The sequence below is a fragment of the Polyodon spathula genome, chromosome 15 (genome assembly GCF_017654505.1).
Source record: "Polyodon spathula isolate WHYD16114869_AA chromosome 15, ASM1765450v1, whole genome shotgun sequence".
Lineage (NCBI taxonomy): Eukaryota > Metazoa > Chordata > Actinopteri > Acipenseriformes > Polyodontidae > Polyodon > Polyodon spathula.
In genome coordinates, this window is record NC_054548.1 from 30,335,274 (window position 1) to 30,355,855 (window position 20,582).

Below are 20,582 nucleotides of genomic sequence, written 5' to 3' on the forward strand. Positions count from 1 at the left end.
ATGGGCATATTGAGCAATTTACTGTGTATGTATTGAAATGTGTTTTTTCTAATTACTTTGTTGCTGCATTCCCTCAGCATATTTATTGAATTCAAGTAAATGGCCTTACCATAGTCATATGCAACAGGCTATAAACACACTAAAACAAGAACTTATGTAAACTAATACAAAATGCTGCCACACATCTCAGTCACTTTGAACCCAACCTGTTGATTAATTAATTGCAATTTCAAAAACCACAAGTTGCAGTTCTATAAAAGGCGTGATTTACACTTGATCTGCCATTGACAACCGACCAGTGACAAATGGGAATAACAGGAAAATAGATAAAAACGTTTAATGTCTCTTAATACAGCACTTTATTATTTCTTCATTGTGTCTAATTGTATAATACATTGTTGTGAGTGATGTAAATGCAGTTTAGTTTTTCACTTTTAAAACTTTCATCCAACTGATTGGATGTCAAACAGCTGAAAAGAGTTTATAAAAACCTGACCCTAGTATGCTGCCAAGTTTGGCATGGTTAGTAAATATGTCATGATTTTAAAAAGCGGCAAAAACGGCAAGCAAGGACCGAACATTACATCCAACAACAGATGAAATGTGCACAAAAATAAGGTAAGCAAAATAAAAGTACTCTTTCACACCCATCAACATTTATTAAAGTAATTTTACCAGCACAATTCCCAATTGGCTGGGAATACTGTAAGCTTTGCACCTTACCTTGTTCAAGTCTTAAGCAGAGTGAGCGTTTTGCAGCTTCCACTTCTGGTGGTGGGTTATCCAGCACTTGTCTGCACCATTGCAATGGACTGAGGGCTCTCACTTCACATGCAAGCCTTGTTTTAGGAGAAACATACAACCTGCACCAGGGACAAAATAAATTGTTCCCATTAATAGCACTGAATTATCCAACACCACGCACCAACCTGTTTTTGCTATTTTTATTGTCAGATTGCAAAGATTGTATTAGAACTTGAACTACTCATTTGAAGTGTTTTTTAAAACCCCAAAAGTAATGACTAAAGCTAAGGTTTACAATTTTAGAAAAGCAAACTATGAAGGTATGAAACAGAGACTAAAAGAAGTAGACTGGAGTAAAATAGAGAAAACACCCACAGAAGAAGGATGGTTGTTCTTCAAAAATGTAGTACTAGAGGCGCGAAATAATTACATCCCTAAAGTAGACAAATCTAAATGTAAAACTAAATTGCCAAAATGGTTTAATAGATCAATTAAAAAAAATATTCAGCGAAAAAAGGCACTTTACAGAGCATTAAAAAAGGACCAAAAAGAAAGTACAAAGAAAGAGTACACGGAACTGCAAATGCAAGTCAAAAAGGAAGTTAGAAAGGCCAAGAGAGAATTAGAAATGAACATTGCTAAGGGAGCTAAAACCAATTCCAAAATGTTTTTCCAATATTACAACAGCAAGCGAACATTCAAAGAGGAGATTAAATGTTTAAGAGATACAAATGGAAAATCGTAGATGAAGAAAAAAAAATAGCAAATATGTTAAATGATTACTTTTCACAAGTTTTTACAAAGGAAGATACTGACAACATGCCCCACATATCATCCAGTTCCTATCCAGTTTTAAATAACTTTAGCATAACTGAGGCAGAAGTGTTAAAGGGACTAGGAGCTCTTAAAATAAACAAATCCCCTGGGCCGGATGAGATCCTCCCAGTAGTACTCAAAGAAATGAAAGAAGTAATTTACAAACCGCTAACCAAGATCATGCAGCAGTCTCTTGACACAGGGGTGGTACCGACAGACTGGAAAATTGCAAACGTAATACCGATCCACAAAAAGGGAAACAAAACTGAACCAGGTAACTACAGACCAGTAAGCCTGACTTCTATTATATGCAAACTTATGGAAACTATAATAAGATCCAAAATGGAAAATTACCTATATGGTAACAGGGTCCTGGGAGACAGTCAACATGGTTTTAGGAAAGGGAGATTGCGTCTAACTAACTTGCTTGATTTTTTTGAGGATGCAACATCGATAATGGATAATTGCAAAGCATATGACATGGTTTATTTAGATTTCCAGAAAGCTTTTGACAAAGTCCCGCACAAAAGATTAATTCTCAAACTGAACGCAGTTGGGATTCAAGGAAACACATGTACATGGATTAGGGAGTGGTTAACATGTAGAAAACAGAAAGTACTGATTAGAGGAAAAACCTCAGAATGGAGTGTGGTAACCAGTGGTGTACCACAGGGATCAGTATTAGGTCCTCTGCTATTCCTAATCTACATTAATGATTTAGATTCTGGTATAGTAAGCAAACTTGTTAAATTTGCAGACGACACAAAAGTAGGAGGAGTGGCAAACACTGTTGCAGCAGCAAAGGTCATTCAAAATGATCTAGACAAGATTCAGAACAGGGCAGACACATGGCAAATGACATTTAATAGAGAAAAGTGTAAGGTACTGCACGCAGGAAATAAAAATGTACATTATAAATATCATATGGGAGATATTGAAATTGGAGAAGGAATCTATGAAAAAGACCTAGGAGTTTTTGTTGACTCAGAAATGTCTTCATCTAGACAATGTGGGGAAGCTATAAAAAAGGCTAACAAGATGCTCGGATACATTGTGAAAAGTGTTGAATTTAAATCAAGAGAAGTAATGTTAAAACTGTACAATGCACTAGTAAGACCTCATCTTGAATATTGTGTGCACTTCTGGTCACCTCGCTATAAAAAAGATATTGCTGCTCTAGAAAGAGTGCAAAGAAGAGCGACCAGAATTATTCCGGGCTCAAAAGGCATGTCATATGCAGACAGGCTAAAAGAATTGAATCTGTTCAGTCTTGAACAAAGAAGACTATGCGGCGACCTAATTCAAGCATTCAAAATTCTAAAAGGTATTGACAGTGTCGACCCAAGGGACATTTTCAGCCTGAAAAAAGAAACAAGGACCAGGGGTCACAAATGGAGATTAGACAAAGGGGCATTCAGAACAGAAAATAGGAGGCACTTTTTTTACACAGAGAATTGTGAAGGTCTGGAATCAACTCCCCAGTAATGCTGTTGAAGCTGACACCCTGGGATCCTTCAAGAAGCTGCTTGATGAGATTCTGGGATCAATAAGCTACTAACAACCAAATGAGCAAGATGGGCCGAATGGCCTCCTCTCGTTTGTAAACTTTCTTATGTTCTTACTCTCTTGGTACTTTCCTGTACGGGTATTTAAGTTATAAACTTTAACATGCTATTTAAGAAAACGTATAGCTCAAAGTCATACAAAATGGACATGCAAAATGTTAGTTTAATGAAAGATATAGCATTCACTAACCAAGGCATCAGGTATACAGCAAGGAGCAGTACTTTGGAAATGTACTGTATGTACAGTGACCTACACTGACACAACAAGGACTCATTTCTTGTGACAAAGTCAGTGGGAAGTCACATCATATTTATGCACGTGGTTTACAAGAAATAACCTTAAATAGTTTAGCCAGTATAGTACATCACTATCAAAACATTAACTGTGTGTGGAATAATGGTGCATCTCCTTTCTCTAATGGGTACAGTGCTTCCCCTTTTATAACCCTGTAGTCATAGTTAAGAGGCTGTGCAGTGTGTGTCCTGCTTAATACAGAGAACACAAGTGCTAGAGAAATGCCTTCATGGGGTACTTGGGAGACATGGCCACACTGCCTTGCAATGTGAGCTGCAGTATAAAGGTCTGCCCGATAACAAGGAAGCGCTGTGATTCAATGTGGTGCCATAAAGTTTAACTTTATTACTGTAAATTCAAAAATGTGCTTCCAAATTAAAGAATCATTGAATAATCAGTTAAAATGTAAAATGAATTAGAACATGAAAAAGCCATGTTCGTTCCAGTGCTACTAAAAAAAAGCAAGTTGATAAAAATTGTGCAAGTTTCTGACACCCGCACAATGGTAGGTATAACAGCCCATCAAAGTTTCACGTTTTCTCTTAATGCTTGCTATGCGACAGCTTTGCACTTGTTTGGCTATTTGAAATAAAACAGTCCCCACTCCATTTACCTAAAAGACAGGGTTTACAGCTTGAAAAGGAAGCAAGCCCGTTACAATAACTGCTTGTGACTTGTAGTTACGCTGATGGACACTTATTGGAGAAACGACTTGCACTGCAAAATAACCAGATAAGCCAAAGGTTATGGCACTCTTTTGGAAAGAGTTTTTAAAACCACCTCAGCTTCTCATTTCTACTGAGGGAAAGAAAATATAATACTCACTATAAAAGAGCCTTCACATTTGTCAGCAACTAGGGAGTAGTTTCCTTGGCTGGCTATCAGAACAATATGCCAATTTGCTAAAATTACAATAAGACCTTGTTTGTGTGTTTATTGGGCCAGTCAGAACTGGGCTGGGATTCCAATTCCATCTGGGAATCAGCAGTAGAAAGAGAGGACAGTGTTTTGGGAACATGCACAAAGCACTAGACTAAGGGCTTAGGCTGCTTACCTACCATCTTTTTCAGGGCTCTCTCTGCTACTACTGAGGTATTGAACTGTCAGTTTCCAATGTGAAACAGTATGTTCAACATAGAAATTTTGCCCAGCAATGGGAAGTACAATAGCTATAATTTGCAGCCATAAAATGATAATTCATGAGGAGGATAATCCCTAAAGAGGAACTTGCAGGTACAGTTAAACAGTCCCACATACCTTTCATCAGATCACACCCACAGCCTGTTTCTTTTCAACAAGTGGAAGACACTTTGCTAAAACACTACTTTTGACCACTCCAACTACGTAATAATTAATTGATTAACTAATTTATTGATGATGTGTGAAATCACTTGGTTCCTTCACTATGAGAACTAGAGAGAGTCCTGTTATTATTGCCATTGTAAAAATCTATGTTATTATACCACTGAAATAGCATCTCATGGACTATGGTTTCACACATGGTGCAACTATACTACTGCAAATGCTGAATGTTCCACACCTATGCTTATGCAGATATAGTCTGTCAGGAAACAGACAAGCATGTTCAGTGCCTTTGGTAAGCAGTTAACTCAAAATTTCATTTGATTTTGAAATGTTAATAACATGCAATCTTGTGAGCCTCAATAAATCAGTCAGGCAAAATAAAATAAAACAATCCTGTCTCAAATACAGGGCCTCCTTATGTGTACCCTATACAATTCAATGTCTGCAATCCTGATAATAATGAAAGTGTTGCACACCCCATTAACAGACTGTAGCTTAGGCACCCTGCACCACCGTATAAACCCACAATGGAGATAACATGACAGAAAAGTGATGTATGACTGAATAAATGCTTACTTCTAAGTTCTACAAGAGAGTATGAGGCATACAATATATAGAGGACACTTCTAATTTCTAACCATTTGCAACAGGTTGTTCACTGCAGTACATCATACTGCAGGCATAAATTCAGAGTACAAACTTAACAATTACAAGCAAACCAATTTGTATGGTAATTTTGTAGGTAGGTAGGGGGAGATTTTATATAAAATCTCCCCCTTACCTACCGTATATATAAACATCCCCCTACCGTACCTATATTTTGAGGGGGATTATGGATGTTTTAATATATATATATATATATAGATATATATGGTAATTTTGTAGGTAGGTAGGGGGAGATTTTATATAAAATCTCCCCCTACCTACCTACAAAATTACCATATATATATATATATATATATATATATATATATACACACACACACACACACACACACACACACACGTTTATGGTGGGCATGTGTAAACATGAAGCTAGCACAACGCCTTATTTTTAAATATACATTAATAAACAATATAATTCCCACAACCACCAGACAATATTGAAAATACATACCAGTTCTCCTCATCCTCTCCTTCACTGTTGCAAGCAGTATCAAGGTCCAAAATCTCAACCTCATCAAAGACTGTAGGTTCTGTGCTGGCGGTGAAGCAGAGGACTTCATCCACAGCCTCAGCTACACAATGCCGATTGAAGTCGAGGTACTGTTGTTCAGATGGGCAATAGGAACCGATTGCAGCCGGACAGAGGAGCGTTGGAACAGTGCTTGGAACGCAGTAGCTCCCAGTGAATACCGGACTGACGACTCTCCCAGGGCTTCCAAACATACAAGCCGGCGAGGACTGCAGGATATGCGGACTGGCAGTACAGCTGCTGACAGCGTTGGCCCGGTTCCTTAACTGTTCGTTTTGCTTCTCCAGTTTTCGAACCAGCTCCTGTAGCTTTTTTACCTCCATCTCCGCATTAACGGCATTATTGTTGCAGCTGGTGTCCGCCATCATCTGCGGCTTCCCCTGAGCGCCTTCCATTGCTTAAAAAAACATGAATTACTGCTAAAAGATGGTGGCTATCAGTGCGACTCTTTTATCGTGCTGCGCTTCCACTTCCTTTCGACCGAGATTTGTGCATTCCACCAAATCTATTCAGTGACACTCTCCTTCCACTGTTGCATTGACTGAGATGCTGCGCTAGTCGCCCACAGTGAAACATGAACTAAAGCCTGTCTCCTCCCACAATGCAAAGAATAAAGTAACAAAACCGTAGACCTAATCTACCAGAAATGTTGTTCAGATGCGGCGCGAAATGAGAAAAAAACAACCTGGATTTAGCATTTCTTTATTTATTGTCGTTTAATTTACACTGCATCCAAGCGAGCACCTCACACACAAGTTTTATATTTATATATAGACATACTGCCCAAACTGGGAATTAAAATGAAAACATCTTGAGAAGCGTCTTAAACGATCTCACAGGCAGGTGCCTCATAAGGCCAACACGGGACCTCTCGCACTAAACAAGCATAGTGCCGATACCAATGTACAAAAGAGCTGGCTCTTCTTGTGATGTGTAGATAAATGAATATATATATATATATATATATATATATATATATATATATATATATATATATATATACACACACACACACACACACACACACACACACACACACACACAGTACGGTGAAAAAGTTTTAGGCAGGTGTGAAAAAATGCCGCGAAGTAAGAATGCTTTCAAAAATAGACATGTTAATAGATTATATTTTTCAATTAACTAAATGCAAAGTGAGTGAACAGAAGAAAAATCTAAATCAAATCCATATTTGGTGTGACCACCCTTTGCCTTCAAAACAGCATCAATTCTTCTAGGTATACTTGCACAAAGTCAGGGATTTTGTAGGCATATAGTCAGGTGTATGATTAAACAATTATACTGAACAGGTCTAATGATCATCAATTCAATATGTAGGTTGAAACACAATCATTAACTGAAACAGAAACAGCTGTGTAGGAGTGTGGCAGAGCAGAGCTCTGCCCTTTATAAATTGGCAGGGATGGGGTTAAATTTCCCTACCTGCCTGGGTTTATTGTGTTCAAGGGGCTGGGGTTGATTAGAGTAATTAACGATCAGTCAGCACCCAGCCACCTGACATAAAAGGAGGCCTCAGCTTCCCATAAGGGAGAGGAGGGAGCTGAGAAAGCAAGTTGGTGTTTGTGCTTGCGGGGCTTTTTGGGTTCTTGTTTTTTTTTTTTTTTTTTGTGTGTATGTTTTCTGATCCAGTGAAGGCATCGCCTAGCCTGCAAACCTTTATTTTTGGAAGTCTTGTTCTGTGTCTTTCTATTTGTGCTTAAATACCTTTGTTTTGGTCCTTGTTCCCTTTTATTTTGTGTTTATTTGTAATAAAAGTATTATTATTTTTTTTTTAACTGCAGTCTGTCTCTGGGCCTCTATCCACTTGGCAGCCTATCACAAGGAGGAATAAAACTGGGTGAGCAACAGCCAAACTCAGCTAACAAGGTGAGGTTGCTGAAGACAATTTAGTGTCAAAAGTCAAACGCCATGGCAAGACTGAGCACAGCAACAAGACACAAGGTAGTTATACTGCATCAGCAAGGTCTCTCCCAGGCAGAAAGTTCAAGGCAGACAGGGGTTTCCAGATGTGCTGTCCAAGCTCTTTTGAAGAAGCACAAAGAAACGGGCAACGTTGAGGACCGTAGACGCAGTGGTCGGCCAAAGAAACTTACTGCAGCAGATGAGACACATCATGCTTACTTCCCTTCGCAATCGGAAGATGTCCAGCAATGCCATCAGCTCAGAATTGGCAGAAAACAGTGGGACCCTGGTACACCCATCTACTGTCCGGAGAAGTCTGGTTAGAAGCGGCTTTCATGGAAGACTTGCGGCCAAAAAGCCATACCTACGATGTGGAAACAAGGCCAAGCAACTCAACTATGCACAAGAACACAGGAATTGTTTAAATTATTATTTCAGCTTAACACATATACAGCATTACTTTAAATAATAAAGTAGTTTGCAGTGATAATCACAGGGGTGTCAACTTTTATATGAACACAGTTTAAGAAAAAAAAGCTGTAACTTTTTTATGACAGCATTTTGCAGTCATTCACTCTTACGATTAGCAGGTTGCTGCTCAGGATCGATGAAAACTTTATGCTAATGAGGTAATTGTGAGGCTTTACCTCAATTCCTTTAGAACAATTGTTGGGGCTTAACGACACATCTCAACTATCTCTTATGAATAGCAATTGCCATTAAATAGACGGCTATGGACAAAGTCCGATCATGAACTCCTGTTTTCTCATTTTGACAGGCATGAACCCTTTATGAATATCCTCCAAAGTCACTCAACAACAATGTTGTTGGGGAACAGGCGATCGAGCGATGAAACTGGATAGGTGGAGGCACCATATGATAGGCAGCAAGGATACCAGACATGGTTTTTCTGAATGATACAATCTATATCATTAAAATAATTCCCCTTAAATACATAATGTCTCCTGATCAATTCCATATATGTATTGGTCAAAGGTATTTATAAAAAAAGAAATAATTTTGAAAAAAATAATTGATTTACCTTTTGGTTAATATGTCCTGACTTGGAAATGGGTTCTTGATTTCAGAGCTGTTTTTTCTGTCTGCATTGCTGTTTAAACATAATGCAATGAGCACAAGTACAACACCAAAACCTGAACAGGTTTAAGGTCAGAATTCATCCACCCATTGTAACCAGAAACAGCACATCCAAGCAGCAATATAGTACATAAATTCAAGGTTACATTCCTTACCACACTTTTATGATCACAACTTCCCCAGCATGGAGGAGAATCAATCACCCAATAGACACGCTAGCTACCACATGCCAAGTGCTTCTCTATCATACATCCAGATTTCAATGCTGGTTTTCCCAGTTCTGTTCTTCCGTTTAGTAATTGAAAATTGGTAAATAATCAGAATTTTTACAGAGCTGTAACTATTCTGCACTAGTTTAGGCTGACAGGACAAAAAATATATCGGTGGAAATTCACAAAGTCTTCTTCAAAATGTCATGCTTTGAAGTGTCATGCTAAGCAACCTCCAGAAACCTTTTAAATGCTAATGCCACAAAAGTGAATCTTACAAGCACTATTTTCTCAATATTTATGGAGGGCACTGTATATAATTATACATTAAACTCCTATTTAAAGAAGCTAACATTTATTTGGTGATGTTTCTCACTTATAACTAAAATGTTGAGCCTTAAACTTTGAAGCACTGCAGTGAAACTGAGTTAAACACCACACTGTTTAAATATTAAAACAGGACCAAACTTGTCACTTTATTTGCTTTTAAAGACACAGTTACACTCAAGAAACTCACACACACACACACACTGTTAAAGATGGCGGTTTTAACAAAGTTCCCTTTTGTAAACATATAAATGACAAATAAAAGTATTTAGATCTTATACCATTTAGATCAATTGAATAAACAACAAAAAGTGACTTTGTGCAAGAAATGGCTTAAACGCCTGCCGCTATCTATATGGCTGTACAATCAGATCCACAGCTAAAGGGCTGATTCGATTAGTATATAAGCCCAGATAAGCTACAGCTGGGTCTTTTAATGATTTTACAGTATCTTAGAACCCACCCAGATTGGGTGAATGATACCTGTGGCTTATCCTCATAGAGCACATGTTGATCAAATAAACCCTTACAGTAAGTCCAATTATCAACCATCCTACAGTACATGAAAAGAAGGCTGTCCATCATTTTTCACTTTTTATTGCCAATGTAATAAAAAACAAGAGAACATTTTTCAGTGGTTTTTGCCTGTGGGCAGTGTCAGCATTTTCATCAGATATACGTCAACAACCTCAATGGCAATGTTGAAGCCTAAATACATTTTTTTTCACATTCCATTTTATCTGTAATATCAGCTCTTCAGATTCCTCTATAGGGCAAGATTACTATTCCATTCTTCAAAGTAAAGCTACTACCTGTTGATCCAATTAACATTAGTTCGTAGGTGTGTCAGTGGTAAGGAATGGAAACTATGCTCAACTGAATAGTCTTGAATGGAAGGGTGTGGTGCAGGGTAACTAATAGTTTCTAAATTCATGTAGTGAAACTCAAGACCAGTTGTCAGACTTGATATACAGAACTATTGCAACACAGAGGTTCTACATCAGACTAGAAAGCAATGGTTTTTAAAAAGCAACCTGCATGAAAAATGAAGTGGTTTCTGTTTATGATTTTAACAGAGGCATATACGGATGCTGCTGCCATTTCACTCTTTATTATTTCAGTTAATTTTGTATTCCCCCCCCCTCCGCCCCGTGTTGGTTTATTGACCCTGTTATAAAGATCGCACACAATCAAAACACTGAACTCTCAAATTGCACAGGGTGTCAACCGAGGTTGAATCCATCTATATTGCTGTAAATATTGGAACAAGAACAAATTCAGGTCCAATTTAACGATTTAAATGACATAAGAACATAAGAACATAAGAAAGTTTACAAACGAGAGGAGGCCATTCGGCCCATCTTGCTCGTTTGGTTGTTAGTAGCTTATTGATCCCAAAATCTCATCAAGCAGCTTCTTGAAGGATCCCAGGGTGTCAGCTTCAACAACATTACTGGGGAGTTGATTCCAGACCCTCACAATTCTCTGTGTAAAAAAGTGTCTCCTATTTTCTGTTCTGAATGCCCCTTTTTCTAAACTCCATTTGTGACCCCTGGTCCTTGTTTCTTTTTTCAGGCTGAAAAAGTCCCTTGGGTCGACACTGTCAATACCTTTTAGAATTTTAAATGCTTGAATTAGGTCGCCACGTAGTCTTCTTTGTTCAAGACTGAACAGATTCAATTCTTTTAGCCTGTCTGCATATGACATGCCTTTTAAGCCCGGAATAATTCTGGTCGCTCTTCTTTGCACTCTTTCTAGAGCAGCAATATCTTTTTTATAGCGAGGTGACCAGAACTGCACACAATATTCAAGATGAGGTCTTACAAGTGCATTGTACAGTTTTAACATTACTTCCCTTGATTTAAATTCAACACTTTTCACAATGTATCCGAGCATCTTGTTAGCCTTTTTTATAGCTTCCCCACATTGCCTAGATGAAGACATTTCTGAGTCACCAAAAATTCTAGGTCTTTTTCATAGATTCCTTCTCCAATTTCAATATCTCCCATATGATATTTATAATGTACATTTTTATTTCCTGCGTGCAGTACCTTACACTTTTCTCTATTAAATGTCATTTGCCATGTGTCTGCCCAGTTCTGAATCTTGTCTAGATCATTTTGAATGACCTTTGCTGCTGCAACAGTGTTTGCCACTCCTCCTACTTTTGTGTCGTCTGCAAATTTAACAAGTTTGCTTACTATACCAGAATCTAAATCATTAATGTAGATTAGGAATAGCAGAGGACCTAATACTGATCCCTGTGGTACACCGCTGGTTACCACACTCCATTCTGAGGTTTTTCCTCTAATCAGTACTTTCTGTTTTCTACATGTTAACCACTCCCTAATCCATGTACATGTGTTTCCTTGAATCCCAACTGCGTTCAGTTTGAGAATTAATCTTTTGTGCGGGACTTTGTCAAAAGCTTTCTGGAAATCTAAATAAACCATGTCATATGCTTTGCAATTATCCATTATCGATGTTGCATCCTCAAAAAACATCAAGCAAGTTAGTTAGGCACGATCTCCCTTTCCTAAAACCATGTTGACTGTCTCCCAGTACCCTGTTACCACACATTTCTAATGTCATTGTATAACAGATTATTGTGCTCACCGTCTGAATCTGGCGGTCTATAGCTCCTATTATTATGCCTTTTGAATTTTTGTCTGTTATTCTGACCCATATTGATTCGGTTTTATTTTCTTTGTCCAGGTTTAACACCTGGGCTTCAAGACTGTTTCTTATGTATAGCGCTACCCCTCCTCCTCTTCTGTCCTGCCTGTCTTTCCTATACAGTGTATACCCACAAATATTATATTCGTCCCCATCACTCTCAGACAACCACGTTTCTGTAACACCTATCACATCATAGTTACTTGTTAGTGCAGTAGCTTCAAGTTCTAGAATTTTGTTTCTGATACTTCTAGCATTTAGATAAATACATTTAATTGTTGTCTTACCTGAGTTGTTGTTCTTGTTTTGATGCGGTCTCCCTTCTGTTTTTTTGTTGATTTCTCCCCCCTTCCTTTCTAGTTTAAATGCTTCCGAACCTGCTCGAGGATCTTTTCTCCGAGTAGACTAGTTCCCTTGTTATTTAAATGCAGTCCATCCCGTCTATACAGATAGTCCTCGTTGTAGAATGTGGTCCAATGATCAAGATAGGTGAAGCCTTCCCGTGTGCACCACGTCTTCAGCCATTCGTTTTGATTAATTATTTCCAGCTGTCCATATGGTCCTTTGCAAGGTGCGGGTAGTATACCAGAAAATACCACAGTTTTGGTTTTCTCTTTTAATTTCCTTCCTAGCTCTCTGAATTTGTTTTGCAGGGATTTTGGTCTGTCTCTTCCAATGTTGTTTGTACCGATGTGGACGACTACTACCGGGTCGTCTCCTGTTCGTTCTAGGAGCCTGTCCACGTTCTCAGTGATGTGCTTGACCGAGGCTCCCGGAAGGCAGCACACTGTTGTAGTAAGGGGGTCCAAACTGCGAATTGAACTTGCTGTGTTTCTCAATATGGAGTCCCCAACAATCATGACCTCCCTTCTTTTTGCTGTCTGGTCACCACTGTCAATAGGGTCCTGGATGTTGTTCCTTTCATTCTCTTGTTGTTGGTTCTGCTCATCAAAATTCTGAAGTGACTCAAATCTGTTGGTTGTTTTGATTTCTGGTGGTGGTGTTTGACGAAGTTTCTTTTTTTCCCTGCTTCTGCCTACCTGAATCCAGCTGTTCTGACCTTCTATCTCCCTGGTGGCTTTCAGTCTGTTAGGGGTGATGCAGACTTCCATGAATTGTGGGTGTGCCAGTTCCTCAAGATCCTGTTGCTGTCTCACTTCTTCCAGCTCCATTTCTAGCATACTTACTAGTTTATGCAAATCCTGGATCGCGCGGCACTTTAGGCACACTTGGTTTAGCTCCGCTGGGTTTTCTCGGATTTCCCACATCAAGCAGGTGTCACAGATTACTGGCTTGAAGACCATGTTGACGTTTTTTTTTTGAAGTTTAGTTTCTTCTGCAGCCGTCAACCTGCTTTCCAACTGCTTCGAAACTGCTCTGTACTTTTCCACGCCTGTACTTCTCCCATTCGCTGTCGCTTCCACTCGCTGTCGCTGGGAAGACTGCCTCGTTTAACTGCGTTGTTCTGCTGTGCTGTTGGCTCCTCCCCTCGCCCGTGTCTCAAAACGGCGCTGAATTTGAATCAGCTGCTCCGAGTTTCAGCTTGTTTGTTATCAGAAAAACACACACGGCTGTCTGACTTTGAGCTGCTGCTATGTTTCCCCAATGTCCTCTGTTTTCTGATTAAAGCAATTCAAGATGCAATTTCTCCTTTCTGCTTCGAAACTGCTCTGTACTTTTCCACGCCTGTACTTCTCCCACAGTATGATCCTGTTTACTGCAATAAAAACCTTTGTAAAACTAATACGAAATTCATGAAAAATATTATGAAAATGTCATGATAAATACTACAAAAATGACCTCATTTCATTTTGAGGCTTTATGGTCTTTATCGCAAAAGAGCTTGGAGAAGATACCCCTATGAGACAAGTCATAGGCTAGTTGGCACAGTTGGTCAATCTCATATACTGTAGATGCCTGGGAATGAGTTTGCTCTCATTCGCCCTAGGTCAGTGGATGTAGCAACACATTAAAAACCCCAACAAATGTTATTAAAATGATCTCTGAAGTCACTTGAGGGAATTCTAAAGGGGCAGTTGTTAGACTGTAGTTTGAGTGGGGGAGTTAGAGTGAAGGAAAGCAATGGAACAGTGAAGAACCTCCTCTGGGGAGAGGAACTAGGGGACCTTCCAACAGCCCAGGAACCTCAATCCTGGTCCCGGGGGAACACTGTCCTGCTGGTTTTTGTTCCAACCAAGCTCTCAATTATTTAATTGAACCCTTCATTTAACTAATAATTAGCTTTATTTGACTTTTTAAATACTGTAGCTTATAAAAAGTTGGAGAATTTAAGTTCCTTATACAATTTTATACCTAAATTGAAATCTCCATTTGTTTAAAATAATTAAAAAACTCAGATTAGGCAAATTATTTGTTCACTTAAGGGTTCAATTATGTAATTGAGTGCTTGGTTGGAACAAAAACCAGCAGGGCAGTGTTCCCCCAGGACCAGGATTGAGAACGACTGGGGCTAACAGGAGATGAACATCTGAAAGATTCAAATCTCAAGTTTTACATATGTTATTAATATCCACACTGGCGATGAAATCCCATGCAAGAGGTATACTGTGGAAGCGCTTGTAAGGACAGTGTGATTGTTACACCTAACATATATTTAGAAAGCCAGTTATCCAATTGTCATGAAACTTGCTATGACATTATAAACCATGAGTTATTGATAATATTATATCCTGGGGGATAGGGGGGTGTCTGTCACTTTGTCCGTACATCCATCACACAACTGCTAATGTTTAGTTTAGAGTAAGGATGCTATATTAATTCATGTGCATGAGACTACATGCACACAACTTTTCAGTATATATGGAAAATATGTTGAATACATTTTGAATAATGTTGGATATATATATATATATATCCCTATATATATATATATATATATATATATATATATATATATATATATATATATATATATATAGATATATAGATATATAGTGCTTTGCAAAAGTGTTCAGACCCTCTCACATTTTGTTGTTTTAACGTTTGTAGTTATGAAACTTTGAAGTAGGAATTAATATGTGCTATATACACACCCTACTCCACACATTGAAAACAAAAACAAAAAGAAAGAAGTAAATAGATAATTAATATGAAATAAAAATGTAAAAGTCATGATTGCATAAGTATTCAAAGCCTTTGCTATGGCAAACCTAAATTTATTCAGGTGCACAAAATTACATTAACAAGCCACACAATTAGTTGAATGGCCTCTATCTGTGTGCAATATTAGTGGTTCTGTCTAGATCAGGCCGTCCCTCCAAACTGAGCACCCGGGCAAGGAGGAATCTGGTGAGGGATGCCACAATGACAACTTTGAAAGAGCTACAGAGTTCAATGGCTGAGATGGGAGAAAATGTGCATCAGTCAACAATATCCAGAACATTTCACAAAAGTAGCCTGTATGGCAGGGTGGCAAGAAGGAAGCCATTACCAAAAATAAGCCATCTCAAAGCCAGCAAGGAGTTTACAACAAAGCACCTGAGTGATCCTGCAAAAATGTGACAAAAGGTGTTGTGGTCAGATGAGACCAAATTGGAACTTTTTGGTCTAAATACCAAGCATTAAATTTGGCGCAGACCAAACACAGCACATCTTCCAGTCAACACCATGGTCAAGCATGGTGGTGGCAGCATCATGCTATGGAGATGCTTCTCCTCAGCAGGGCCTGGAAAGCTTGATAAGATTGAAGGAAAAATGGATGGAGCAAAGTACCTGTTACAGTCTGCTAAGACTTAAAACGGGGGGCGAAAAGTTGGTAGAGACTTACCCAAAAAGACTTGCGGCTGTAATTGCTGCCAAAGGTGCTTCCACCCAATATTGAGTTGACGGGTCTGAATACTTGTGCAATCAGCATATTTTTGTTTATTCTCTTTAGTTTTTGCTGACATTTACTGTAACTTACCTTACCTGTAGAAGTCTTCAGTTTGAGCATTCAAGTTTTGAATACAATCTTAAGTTTAAAAAAATGTGTATGCATCATTTTGTAATTATATATATATATATATATATATATATATATATATATATATATATATATATATATATATATATATATATATATATATATAGACACACACACACACACACACATATGGGTAAACTTGGACTCTCCATCCTCGCTGTTCTGCTTCAGCAGCTAGTTAAGCATTCCAAAGTTTCTTCCTCTCATACGCCTCATCCACAGCATCTTCCCATGGCACTGTTAACTCTACCAGATGAACAAGGCGTGCTGATCCAGACCACAAAACAATGTCTGGTCAAAGGTTAGTGTTGGCAATCTCAGGTGGAAAAATAAACCATTGACCAACATCTGCCAGCATCTTCCAGTCTCTAGCAGCTTCCAATTGTTCTGAGTGAGGCCTGATTTTAACACCTTTTCTTGGTGGTTGCTCTCCTGGATGGAGGAATATTGTCTTTTGTGTGTAATGCTTTGATGGAACAGGTGGCAAATTATTGGTCAGGTTACGCTTGTCTTCAAATGCTAAGGCCAAACAACGCAGCACCTGGTCATGAAGCCAAGTAACCATCCTTGGCTAAGACCCACCTTACATCCTGTCAAAATGCACCTTAATGTTGCATGTGATGAACACAAAGGACATGAGGGATCCTCACCCACCCAGAGGTTTAGGTTCTGTGGTGATGGGAGAAAATCATATGCTGATCTGATGAGGAAACTGATCCGGCTCTGTTCCATTGTCCATAGGTCTTGCCTGCCAATCTTGTGTTGTTCCACGCTTTCCCATCTCATCCATTCTCCCTGCTTGGCCTGGGAAACAGCCTTTACATACCTGATCCTCTCCTCCTGCTTTTGCACCTCATTGACAATCAGCTTCCTCCATTGAGCCGGGGTTGCCTTGTGCCATGTAGGAGGAGCTGAACTAAGACCAAAACCTCCTTTTCCATGCTGAACTTTCTCCATAATATCTCAGAGCCAAAGGGCAGCCTTAGCATCTTCCATAGCTTTCTTTGCCACCCATTTTCTTCCAGTTTTCTACACAGGTGCTGCCTCCCTTACGCATTTGTCGCGTGAATCTACTAATGTGAAACCACGTGAACATTTGAGGGAACAGATCTCGTTCTACCAGTACGTCCTTAAGGACATGGTAATTTCCACTGAGTGAGTATATATATATATATATATATATATATATATATATATATTATATATATATATATATATATATCTACCTAGATAAGATAGATTCACACACATACATAGGAATAGCCAATGCCCTTGACTGTTGATTTATAAGCAATGTGGTTGTTGGAAATGTGAACAGTTTATCTTGCAAGCAAATCAAAATCTGTATCTACATGGGAGTGAGCTGCCTGACCACTTAGCTCATTTAACAACTGCAGTGGTATTTATTTATTTTTTTTTATGTGTATTTATGTCACAGTTCCTGGCTGCTGCAAACAGCAGTATTTTGCAACCAAATTTACATTTTAATAGTACAGCTAACAGATCGCTTTTTTTAGGGGTTTAAGGGCAAACTCCCATGCAACAAACAATTCAAAATACATTATTTGTAGCAGGACATTACGATGGGGTTTCAAGACAGGATCACTTCACTTGCAATGCAACACAATTCAGTGCAGGAGTGCAACTATCCCTCCCTCTGCTGTATCCAGAAGAATGCATTATTTTATGTTTATTCTAAAAGACAGAAAAGAAAAGCTTTAGTATAATGGGCAGGTTCTGTAAAAGGTAGGCTACTTAATTAATCCTTAGATTAGAATTCACATAAGGAAATCCTTGAAGATGGCTTAATTTAATCAAACCTTATTTTTCCATGATCCTTTCCAGAAATTATGGATAATAACTGTACCTTTTGCATCATCTTTCTAATGGAATGCACTGGAGGGGGACAGGAGTATTTTTAAATCAGCAAATACATATTGAGGTATATTTTATTTTGCCCACATGAAGAAAAAGTAGCTTGCTTATAATACATATCTTTTATAACTTTTTTATCAAACCAGTTGCAAGAAAAGGAGGACCACATACCATCCATTTCTTCAGAATAACACTTCTTTACAGATACATTAAAGAACCTTTAAATTTCTCTTTGCAGCCCACTAAAATGGCAAGTGGGTGTCACTGGCATTGTCATTCATTTCTGCTCGGCCGACGTTATTTGGTGGGGGATGACAGCATAACAACCCCAGTACAACAGAGTGTGTTCTTTGTAAAGAGAATGAGCTTAGCCCCAGTCAGAGCGAGGTGAACTGAAATTGATCCAGATGATTGATTGAGGCTTCCCAAGGCCATTTATAGAACAGTGAAATGATTCTCAATTTACTGTAGGAATTGTGCAGGTAAGTAACAGAAATCTCATGTTAAGCAAAGCTAAGGCATTCAATAAAATAATACTTTGCTCACTAAGGACTCAATCAATAAAAATTATGATTTTTCAGAGAGTCTTTTAAGTAAAATGACAATGTACAAAGAGAGACCAAAACAAAATGCTGCGTTTTATTAACAACCCCCATGACAAACAAACCAGCCCTGTCGGGTATCCTTAACTCTAAATCTTGGGGTTAGGTTTAAACTTATAAGAATCAATCAATCAATCAATCTTTATTTTATATAGCGCCTTTCATAGTGGACCACCATCACAAAGCGCTTAAAGACAATCACAACACAAAATACAATCTGGATCTTCATTAGGAAATTAGTGGTTTATTAAAAACTGGATAAAGCATATTAAATAATGCATAAATAAATAAGAATTCAAAGTTTATATGGGAAAAGGATAATATTAAAGCAAGCAAATAATTATACATTTTCAGTACTCTTTGTAGAACTGTGATAATTTAGGGCAACCTGAACAAGCAGAAGCATGTTTAATGATTATTGCTTGATAAAACTAATTGCAACTTGTCATGACTCATCCAATTATCTAGTGAGGCACCACAAACATGTGAGGTAAATAATGAGAGCTCTCCATTTCCAGGACATTAAAATAAAAATGTGGAATGAAATGCAGAGGGGTTTCATCTCCATATAAAACATGTTGAGGTATTTGTATGCAAGGAACTATACGTAAAATCCCTCAAGTACTAGGACAAATTCAAATGTGTTTTGCACCTGTACATTTTGCAGCAATTGTTGTTAGTTTGTAACACATGTCAGTAAGGGTTTTCACATTTTTGCTTGTCTTCCTAAATGTAGGTAGTTCTCAACTTAAACTGTAGACACTAACATAAAAAATTAATAACGTAAAAATGAACAAAAATAACACTTTTAACATTTTATAAGCCATGGGAGAATGTGTATATAGAAGAGGCAGAAATTCGAGTGAACTTCTACCAAACACCCTGTAGCTCTTGGTGTACTGCTCAAGTGGAAACAGGTGTGTCTTGTTCAGTGTTGTATTCCTTTTTTTGTGGGGGGGGGGGGTTCAAATGTTATCGGGAGACTATCTTGATGGACATGTTGGTCATTGTAGCCATTACATTGAAGGACAATGTGGTGGCATGGTCACCCACTATAAAAAAAACAGACTTGTTCAACAGCATTAAAATAAAATATCCAGTACCTTGCAACTGGCATGACCAGATCAACATTGATTAATTGTAGACTCGAAGCTCAGGCGGCTAACCAGTCAACCAAGCTCCTTCCTGTTTGATGTAAAATATGTTCATGTTATCTTAGTGTATAAAGCAAAGCTATCTGTAGATTGTGGGATAATAACATACATGCAAAAATAAAACAAAATGTGGAATTGTATGTCAGTGTATATGTTTCTGATACATAAAACAAGTCTATTTAATATAAAGCAAACCCTCATTAATCTGAACAAAATGTACTTTGATATATTTGGAATTCTTCTACTCAGTTAATTCATAGATTGTCATTTTCTTCTTCTTTACAAAAATACTTTATTTAAAATGTTATTTTTTTTATTAGACATGTTAACCTTCAATAGAACACCTAGTGGAAGATAATCATTACAAAACATAATGCTTGGAGTTGCAAACACCCCAGGTGTTCTTTTGAAAGTTAAGATGTAATTTCATGCAGAGCCATACATGACATTTCTATGTCAAAGGGAATAGATTTCTAGTTTCCTCTGCCCCCATATTAGTTCACTGTCAGGAGATTTGAGCTGCATTATGTAATTACCAGGCACTGTAGTGTTTTTCACGTTTTGAGTGTAATCATTTAAAACAAGAAAAAATGAAATATGCAGAGGAAATAAAATTGGTCATTCTGTGCTTTTTGTATTTTTGAAATCCCAAAATCTGAAAATTGTTCAACACTACAGGGCTATTGTGAATGGCCAATTATTTATCATTTGTTATGGTTGCCATGGAAGCCAAAATGCAAAGAATAAGAAACTGAAATCAGCCTGGATGTACTGAGAAAACTATTTTCCAAATGCTTATCTCTCAGTAATAACCTTTTT

The 20,582-nt window shown here is 38.0% G+C and overlaps 1 protein-coding gene across 3 annotated transcripts in view; it reads right to left on the bottom strand.

The window, feature by feature from the left end:
* Positions 1-6,473, bottom strand: part of LOC121327520 (SLAIN motif-containing protein 1-like) — a 26,905-nt gene extending 20,432 nt beyond the window's left edge. For 2 of the 3 annotated variants that reach the window (XM_041271588.1, XM_041271587.1), the window contains exons 1-2: positions 5,843-6,471; positions 724-863 (exon numbers count right to left, since the gene is read on the bottom strand). In XM_041271588.1, the coding sequence (XP_041127522.1) occupies positions 724-863; positions 5,843-6,315 (613 nt within the window). In that variant the 5' untranslated portion in view covers positions 6,316-6,471. Of the gene's footprint in view, positions 1-723; positions 864-5,842 lie in introns of all 3 variants that reach the window. The other variant, XM_041271590.1, reaches the window with a different exon arrangement.
* Positions 6,474-20,582: the final 14,109 nt, after the last annotated feature.